At 39.0% G+C, this 10,000-nt stretch overlaps 1 protein-coding gene across 27 annotated transcripts in view; it reads left to right on the top strand.

The window, feature by feature from the left end:
* Klc (kinesin light chain) overlaps positions 1 to 10,000 on the top strand; it is a 187,686-nt gene that overhangs the window by 133,483 nt on the left and 44,203 nt on the right. For 18 of the 27 annotated variants that reach the window (XR_011227967.1, XR_011227966.1, XM_069321608.1 and 15 more), the window contains one exon: positions 1,952 to 1,993. The exons of the other annotated variants lie outside the window; for them this stretch is intronic. Coding sequence is in view for 16 of the 18 variants with exons in the window: in XM_069321608.1 (XP_069177709.1) it covers positions 1,952 to 1,993 (42 nt within the window). In the remaining 2 variants the exon portion in view is untranslated. The remainder of the gene's footprint in view (positions 1 to 1,951; positions 1,994 to 10,000) is intronic. 27 annotated transcript variants of the gene reach the window in all.

Raw genomic sequence — 10,000 nt, 5'->3', positions numbered from 1 at the left:
TGAATTGTGAAACTGCAAAAAAAGGTATTTAAAACCTTTAAAAATCTACTTAATGTATAAAGGTTTTAAATCCTTTTTTTGTAGTTTCACAATTCATCTCTGTTTCATAAATGTACATTCATGAATGTTTGATCACTTGCTCACTATCACTCTTATTTGCTTTGAGCACTGTGTGACCAATGGAATTCAATGAGATTAAATGCCATGGCATGGAATGTGGAATAGGGAATAATAGATCGCACACAACCTACAAATTATGTGGAAAGGCCTTAAAGAACTAACAAAGAAAGAGATCTAGGAGTGGTTCTGGATAGTAGACAGTCACCAGAGGAACACATTAAAGGACATTATGTAGGAGCATATGCTGCACTATCCAACTGAAGAATTGCTTTTAATTACATGGATGGTGAAATACTAAAGAACTATTCATGACTTGAGACCAAAATTGGAATATGCAGCAGTTGTATGGTGCCCATATCTCAAAGAGCACATCAATAAACTGTACAAGGGGGCAAAGGCGTGCTACAGTATGGTTTCCAAAACTGATAAACGAGTTACAAAGAGGCTAGAAGCTTTAAATATGCCAAAACTAGAAAACAGAAGAAAAAAAAGTGTTATGATCACCACTTACAAAATACTAACAGGAATCTACCAAATTGACAGGAATTCCAAAAACCAGCAACTTCAAGAACAAGAGGGCACAGATTCAAGCTAAGGAAATAAAGATGCCCAAAAAATATTAGAAAGTTTTCTTTTGCAAATAGTGGTAGACAGTTGGAACAAGTTAAGTGAGAAGGTGGTGGAGGCCAAAATTGTCAGTAGTTTCAAAGTGTTGTACAACAGAGTACTGTGAAGACGGGACACCACGAGCATAGCTCTCATCCTGTAATTACCTAGGTAATTACACACCATTTATTGATGGGGTCAAACTAACTGGCACAATTGTATTAAAATAAATTAACAGCAGAACAGCATAGTTTTGCTCTAATTACAAATAAATAAGGACAATTTGTTAATCCCATGCAGTCTCGCTCCAAGCTGGTAAACCGAGCAGAGAATTGTAAAAATTGCAGAAAATGAACAAATACCCAGAAGCATAGCACAATTCCTGTCTTGTGTTTACATCTAACAATCCATGGTACTCTTGTATCTCCCATGCTGACACTCCTCCAGTTCCTGCATATCATCATAAAATCTTCATGGATGCAGTGTCAGTACCTTACTGCATTTAATTTGATTAGGGATTGTGAACCTTTTTGACACCCTCTAACTTGCATATCTCTGTTCTTACCCCTCTTCTCATTTGTACCTTCTCATCTTGTAATACAGTATAGTACTTAAAATGTGCTCGCACACTTCACACTAATGTGCAAGCACGTTGTTAACCAATTAGAAATGCCTTTTTTCAGTATTTCTCTTTTGCACATTTTTCATCTTGATAACTCATTAATCTATTTCATATTCCATGTATTCCATAGATTTTCAACTCTGTATCCAAAAGATTACCTGATACACATTATTTTGCAATATCCTACCCATCATTACAAGTCTTATATTTTTTTATGAAAATACAGTATTTAGACTTGCAGCGGACTTTGTCACAACTGTTCACTCTTACCCAAAATTAGTTAACTTGTACCAAAATTTCTTTCTAGACATACAACCATCTCCTCAGCTGCTTATCTTATAGTTGCTGGAGTTCATCTTTGTGCAATATGTTCAGTTTTAGGGTGTTCTAAGGCTGCTTGTATATGAATCATTGTTCTAAGTTGCAATAATTGTTTACTTATATTTAGAATTTTCTAATGAATCTTCAAAATTAATTAATACCATTAAAAAAATACAATTAGTACAATTATCTTAATTTTTTACTTTTATTTTACTATGGGAGGGTTGGTCACTATTCCTCTTCTCTTGCTCACTTGGAGCTTGCACACTTTTTTTTCCTTAGGTTTAAAGAGAAGCGGGGATTTTGGTTCTCAAGCATCATTAGGTAAGTGTTATGTGTGCCCGCCACTACACTTGCATGCTTTTTATCTTGTGCTTGCTCTTGCTTAATCTGTGTGTGCTTGTAGTATTTCTGTAGGATATGCCATAGAGTTCTTAAGGTACATACAGTATCATTGTTTGCAGGATGAAAATGTTAATCATTAAAGTAAGTGTCACTGTGGATTTATAATTTGTGCCAAGTACAGTATTTTTTAGATGTAGACATCTATTATGTATGCCGAATGGCAATTGCATTGTGTGTGTGTTTTTAATCTTGCATTTCCACTGCAGTTGTATGTAAGCTCTTCATTGCATGCCTGTAATGACAGTAAACAAGTTCTCAAATGTGCTGCTTGACAAAAAAATGTGATAACTTTTGTGATATGGGATGCAAGCTCATTTTTACTCTAAGAACATTTTGATGTTGCTGTACTAATCCATAACATTTGTTATAAATGAGTTTATCTTGGGTTATATCTATGATTTTTAGGTTTGGAGGATTGGGAACCTTGACTAATTAATCTTAAAATTAAAATTACTTTGAATTTTGATTAAAATGTTGGGTAAGCTATAAACTGATGTAAAAACCTTGATTTGTTTTTCTGCTAATAAGTAATTTAGTACCGGGAGATGTATTAAGAGGGTGTGTTTTCATTTAGTGTTATTGTAATGTTGAAACATAAATATTTGTAGATTTACTTTGTATGTGGTAATAATATTTGTAATAATTTGTTGGTACAATTTTTGTGAGTTGATACTTGGTGCATTCTCAAAACCCTTATACTTCATACATCTTTTAATATTTTCAGTAAATCTCTTTCATATATTTTGTTCATATTCGGGTAAATTTGTCCACTGTCACATAACAAATAATTTTTTTTTCTTTTTTTACATCCTAGCTATCTGATCAACGATTCGTTTTGTGATGATTCTAAGCATGAAAAGTTAACTTATGATAGTTAATAGCCTTTAGCTATTATGATAGCCTTTTCATAACATAATGAAGTATTATTGTCACTTACTAGGTATCTCAGTTAGGGTGATATCTTACTGTTTTCAGTTTTTCAGTTTGATATTAGAGTATGCCTTTACTTATTAGCATGAATTTCCAAGAATTACATTCGGTGGTAAATGGAAACCCCATTTTTGTAATGGGGCCATGAAGCCCTTTTGTTAGGTTTTTGAATCATTTTAACTTATTGATTGGGGGACCGTTGAGTGATATCACCAAAACCAGCAAGTGTAGCTGTGCACAAATTTTCAGACATGCATTGATGCCAGGCGATATGCTTGCTTTTCTGATTAAATTGCTACCCTGGGAAGCTTTGAACTAGAATAATTAGCTAGTTTCTTATATTTTAAGAATGGTTAAAGGTGATAGATTCAGTCTTGGAATTTTCTTTGAATTCTTCCATATCCTGTCATTTTTGTTGTCAACCCTGACTCTTTTGCAAATATTTAATATGTGCATTATGTTCTCATAATCTTTTGGTTAATTTTGTTAATCTAAAGTAGATTATTTCATAATCTATTATGATTATCAACATAATCCCCTATATTCCTTGCCAACACCCCCTTGTGCTTCTTGCAAACCCTCCTTGTGCTTCTTGCAACCCCCCCCCCCCCCCCCTTGTGCTCCTTGCAACCCCCCCCCCTTGTGCTCCTTGCAATTCTCCTCCCCCTTGTGTTCCTTGCAAACTCCCCTTGTGCTCCTTCCACCCCCCTGTTCTCCTTCCCCCCCAACCCACCCCTTCTGTGCTCTTTGCAATGTAACGTATCGGGAAATGAATAGAAAGAAATTAATAAATAAAATAATGAGTGAGGGTTTGGGGTGAGGGAGGTAGAGAGGTGGGAGGAGTAAGGAGTGGAGTTTGGGAGTAGCGAGGAGTGGTCAATTGAAAGGGAAAGGTTGAAGAGTGTCAGAGGGAGAGGAAAGAGAGTAGGAAGTAGAAGTAGAGGGTAGAAAATAGATGTAGAGAGAGTAGAAGTAGAGGTAGAAAGGGGCTGCCATCATCCATTCTAACTCGGTACATCCAAGACAAGGAATGGAACTTGTCTGTACTTTAAGCTGTTTTTAAATGTTAACATATATCATCTGCTGCTGTTAGCGTGTACTCATACTTCGTAAGTCAGTGAACACCACACAGGAGTGTGGAGTGCTCCCCACACTAGCTTGCAATATATCAGAAAATCCAAGATCTAGGGAACACAATTAAAGTCAGATTAAAAAGTATGTTAATCAAGTATATTTAACATAAGTATCATAATTCAAGCAATTTAACTTTAATGTTCACTCTGTCAGGATTACTATACAATGTGAGTCATTACACAAGACATTGAGGACACTACATCTGTCTGCCCCTAATAATCAAACAACACCTTAAGTTTGGAAAACACGAAATATGGCACCTTAACGTTCAACTCGCCTAGGACTGAGACTAGGGTGGGTAGAGGAAGGGAGGTACATTTGACAGGCAGTCCTCCTCCTGACCTGGGGAGGCCAGACTGCTCTGTTCCCTGCTGATGCTCTGCTGTCTGCTGGTGCTCTGCTCTATTCTCTCGAATGTACAGTTCCCTGAATATTTATGGGAAATACTTGGAGCTAGCTCTGCCTACTAAGTAGATAGCCTCAGGCTATCTATCTACCACGCCTTACAAAGCAGCTTGTTTGAAAGATACACCCGGCTACCTGGCTACAATTATCAGCTTAGCAGAAGCAAGGTCAAGTCACATGACCTGACCCCTGGTCCACTTGTGGTCATTAACTCCTCTAGGTGTGACTTCCTAATTACTAGGGCAAGACAACTTGGTGCCTTTCAAGTCCTGTCTTGTCTGACTCGTGTACTATGTAAAATATTAAATAAAACCCAACTAAACACCTTTATGGTGTTACAGCAACCCCCCCCCCCCCCTGTGCTTCCTTGCAACCCCTCCCCCCCTGTGCTTCCTTGCAACCCCTCCCCCCTGTGCTTCCTTGCAACCCCTCCCCCCCTGTGCTCCTTGCAACCCCTCCCCCCCTGTGCTCCTTGCAACCCCTCCCCCCCCCCCCTGTGCTCCTTGCAACCCCTCCCCCCCCCTGTGCTCCTTGCAACCCCCACCCCCCCCTGTGCTCCTTGCAACCCCCACCCCCCCCCTGTGCTCCTTGCAACCCCCACCCCCCCCTGTGCTCCTTGCAACCCCCCCCCCTGTGCTCCTTGCAACCCCTCCCCCCTGTGCTCCTTGCAACCCCTCCCCCCTGTGCTCCTTGCAACCTCCCCTCCCCCCTGTGCTCCTTGCAACCCCCCCCCCCTATGTTTCTGAACCTCTCTTGTATCTTGTTGCACCCCCCCCCCCCCTGTATCTTGTTGCACCGTGTTCTTGTTGCACCCCTATATTCTTGTTGCACCCTTGTACTTGTGTAATCATTCTCTTCATGTTGTAAGGAATTCTGGCTTGAGGACATCTTTCTCAGTCACCCCCTCATGTGATATAATTGTTGGTATATTTTTTTTTTTCCAATTGCTAATATCCTTCTTTCATATTTTGTTGTTGTGCATCATAGCAGCCATCTTGGATCCAGTGCTAATTCTGTGAAAGTTTAATTTTTAATTTTGTATTGTCTGGGCTGTGCGAGTGAATTGTCAGTTGAGTACTGTACTGGCTTTGTTCAAGAAATGTTACTTCACCTGACCCAACCTGTCTAGGGGCCTGACAGCTGAGTGGGTAGCGCTTCGGATTCGTAGTCCTGAGGTTCCGGGTTCGATCCCCGGTAGAGGCAGAAACAAATGGATAGTTTCTTTCACCCTGATACCCCTGTTCACCTAGCAGTAAATAGGTACCTGGGAGTTAGACAGCTGCTACGGGCTGCTTCTTGGGAGGTGTTTAACAAAGAGGACTGGGCTGCAAGGATGCTAAGGTTACCTTTTGGTGTTACCTTAACGTGTTTTCGGGGCTTAACATCCCCGCAGCCTGGTTCACCCATCTTGGCCCCGAAATCATCTCAAGATAACCTCAGTAGGCCATAGTATATCATTTTTTTTATAAAATATAATCCTAAAGTGATTTTATGCCATGAGTGCCATAGTGCCTCTGTGAAGGGGCCTTAGAGCCAAAAAAAACTAAAGGTGAATTGAATTTTAAATGAACATAATGAATGTGTGTATATAGCACTTATGTAGGTGATAGGTAGACTTCTTCTGAATTCAGTAAATATAATATGCCTGTTAATTAGGTTTAAGTTTAATATTTTTAATTAGGTTAAGTTTTATTCAATAGACAGAATTTATGAAAGATAGTTGTTCTCTACAAAAATTGGATTAATCCGGGAGGGAGCCGGTCGGCCGAGCGGACAGCACGCGGGACTTGTGATCCTGTGGTCCCGGGTTCGATCCCAGGCACCGGCGAGAAACAATGGGCAGAGTTTCTTTCACCCTATGCCCCTGTTACCTAGCAGTAAAATAGGTACCTGGATGTTAGTCAGCTGTCACAGGCTGGGGGTGGAGGCCTGGTCAAGGACCGGGCCGTGGGGACACTAAAAGCCCCGAAATCATCTCAAGATAACCTCAAGAAGATCCCTGGTGCTTAGGAAGCGTTTAAATCGTGTAACATTTGACCAGACATACGACCTTCAGAATTTTTTTTTTATCTTACAGTATTACTACCTTTTCCCTACATAATTAAAAAAAAGTTATGTTGTACATGTGATTGTGTACAAATATGCTGTAAAAACAGCTCTTAATTTGTACTAGGGCTTTCACTCCTGCAATTATGGTTCAAATTATAATCCTTTCCCACCCCCTGAAAGTCAAACTTAATGGTATATGGGAGAAATAGAATTAGGTAAGAAAACTCAAAGCATCCACTTTAATTGCCAGAGTTTGTTGAACTATACTCAAACCAACATGTCCTGTTATGTCGACTTGGGCTGGAAAGTAATGTAACCTTCAAGGTTTTCATTATGAATAGGTAGCAGGGAATCAATTATGTAATTATTATTAATATTGTCATAGCATAATATTAAGTATTTTGTTTAGTATAATCAACTTATAACTAATGTTATAAGTATAATCATTTGTTTCATGAAAACAGAGAAGGAAATGTAAGACTGAAAGAAAATTTCAAAAGCATTCTTATGAAGCAAGGATTTCACAGCACCAGACACAGTATGGTCTTTGGACCTTAATACTGTATAGAATGCCTAAATTTTGGCAGATATAAGGCAGTATGACCAGATGGAGTTTCACTTTAGGTTCTGAGAAAATGTACTCATGAATTTAGCAACCCATTGTAGGTTATTTTCCAAGTATCTTTACTGACAGAAAACATTAGAGAGATTTGGAAAATTATAAACTTAGTCCTAATTTATAAAACCAAGACAAAGAAGACCCATACAATTGTAAGAGAATTTCATTGATTAATATTTGTCAAACCAATAGAAAAAGTATTAAAAATACGGGTGGATTTCTAAAGAAAAAATCAACAAAACAACATAGGCAATTTGTTTTCGATCTACTGGTTATGGATAGGAAACTCATTAACTTTATACAGCCTTCCCGGCTTGGTGCCTTCTTTGATACTTACTTATAAATTTGTATTACTGCCACAAAAATCTTAAATTCAAAAGATGGTTATGCAGACAGCATCTGTTGGACTTTAAAATGGCATTACAAAAGTAATTTTTGGAAGTTGGATCATAACAGAAAGGTGATAGGAAAATACTAATATTGATGAAATATATACCATATTTGCCTACATAAAATAAGAGCAGAGACTTTGGCAATATATAGAGGAACCTTGGTAGTCGAACGGCTCCCAGTTCGAACAATTCGGCACTCAAGTGTAAAAACACACAACAGATGGGTCAGTTTCCCAGTAGCTGTCGTTCAGTGTAAAACCCCGGTAAACTTTCTCGTGTTTTCTTGAATATTTGTTAATATTCATAGCATAAATGAGTCACCATGGCACCTAAGAAAGTTAGTAATAAGAGCCAAACAAAAAGAAAATTAGTTAGAGCCATGATAGAGATGAAAAAAGTAACTCTTAGGAAATGTGAAAGCGGTGCCCACGTGTTTGCTCATGCTCCAGAGTTTGGTGTGCCTAAATTGGACAAGTTTCTTGTAAGAAAAGCATTCAGTGAGTCTCAGGAGGAAAATAAAAAGACAGAAAAGAAAGAGAGAACCTCAGAAGGACAATTGCCAGAAGTTTTTATGGTAGGGGGACTCCGCTGCCAAACAATAACATCTCTCCTCCTCTTCCTCACCTTCCACTTACGCCATCAGCTGTCCTAAACTCAGTTAAAGCAAGAATAAATTTGCATTTATTTCATTTATTGTATTCATGTGTGTGTTTTTGTTGTCTGTAACAGAGTAATCCAATTTACATTATTCCTTATGGAAAAAATTATTCGGCACTCAGAAGGCATGCTGGAACCAATTATGTTTTGAGTACTAAGGTTCCACTGTACAGTAGACTTAGAGGAATGTTGTTAGTGTGGTCCCAGATGTGTTGGTTTTAGTGCCAATAATGTTCATTGTATATATATAAAAGATTTACCTGAAAGAACAGAATTAATTATAGAAATTAGCTGATTATGCTAAATTACTTGTGGTAAGAATAAAAGACCCAAATAAACGACATCACCTTCACACCACGACTAAATAAGTGCTGAATAATGGAGTATAAATATTAGTGAAACAAGGCTGCTTTCAGCTTAGCATTTAAGTGAAAGTACTCTTTATCTGTGTGTCAGATATTTATGGGTGAAATATGGGTGAACTGGGAAGATAACAAACGCTCCGGAGGCCCACATCAAGGGCTATGTATGCTACTTGGGACAGTTTCAGATACACAAAGATACTGTTAACAGTAATGTACATATTGTATACAAATTCCTTCAGTTGTACAGGGACACTAAGGAGTTAAATTACTCATTAAATTAAAGGTGCCAAAGCAACTGGTAAGTAAAAAAATAATACTTTCATATAAAAAAAATTTGGGGTTTATATTAAAAGGTTTTTGCTTGATGTTACAGTATGATCCCTATTATCCATAACAGTTGTGCTACCTCTGGGTGTTTAGACCACAGAAAATCCAGAAAATCTAAGAAAAGATTGTGCAACTTCATTAAGGCTAGGTTAATCCGTTAGCAATAATATATTTGGCCAAAATTTGTATATACAGCATGCAACAAATTTTTGTATTACCATAAACATGGCCATTCATTAACGGGACAGCAGTGTGTCCACAATTGCTGATAAATGCCACCAGTACACACACACACGTATGATTTTGGTGATATTGTATTCTTCTATTTCTCTTGCAATCTTGTATAAATTTTCCAATGTCATTTAATGATGGTCTCATTGATACATTTTGTATTTCTATCATATTTCCTTTTATGGAAATTTGGTTAGGATAAGTAAAAATGTTTTATTGAATTTTTTTTGTATTTTTCCATTTCTGGATAATCCAAGTAGCCGGGTAATAGGGGTTTCCACTGTATTTGTTTGTTTAAATGTATGGTAATGCATTTTATTGTTTTAAGATTAACCCCAAAAAAGTATTATAGGGGAACCATGCAAAGGATGCATACAGAAGGGGCCTGGTATGAATCTTTTGATCTTGCATTAGTATGCTGTAGATATACTTATAATAGTTCACATATCTTTTTTTTTCTCTCTCTCTCTCTATCTCTTGCTCTTTCCTGTTCCCCATATCTTCCATCCCCTTTCCCTCCCCCCATCTGACTCCCTCCCCCCCCATCTGACTCCCTCCCCCCCCCATCTGACTCCCTCCCCCCCCCATCTGACTCCCTCCCCCCCCCCACCTGACTCCCTCCCCCCCCCCCCACCTGACTCCCTCCCCCCCCCACCTGACTCCCTCCCCCCCCCATCTGACTCCCTCCCCCCCCCATCTGACTCCCTCCCCCCCCCCCCATCTGACTCCCTCCCCCCCCCCCATCTGACTCCCTCCCCCCCCATCTGACTCCCTCCCCCCCCATCTGACTCCCTCCCCCCCCCATCTGACTCCCTCC

This window comes from Procambarus clarkii, chromosome 10, assembly GCF_040958095.1.
Source record: "Procambarus clarkii isolate CNS0578487 chromosome 10, FALCON_Pclarkii_2.0, whole genome shotgun sequence".
NCBI lineage: Eukaryota > Metazoa > Arthropoda > Malacostraca > Decapoda > Cambaridae > Procambarus > Procambarus clarkii.
This window is presented reverse-complemented; position numbering and strand designations above follow the sequence as displayed.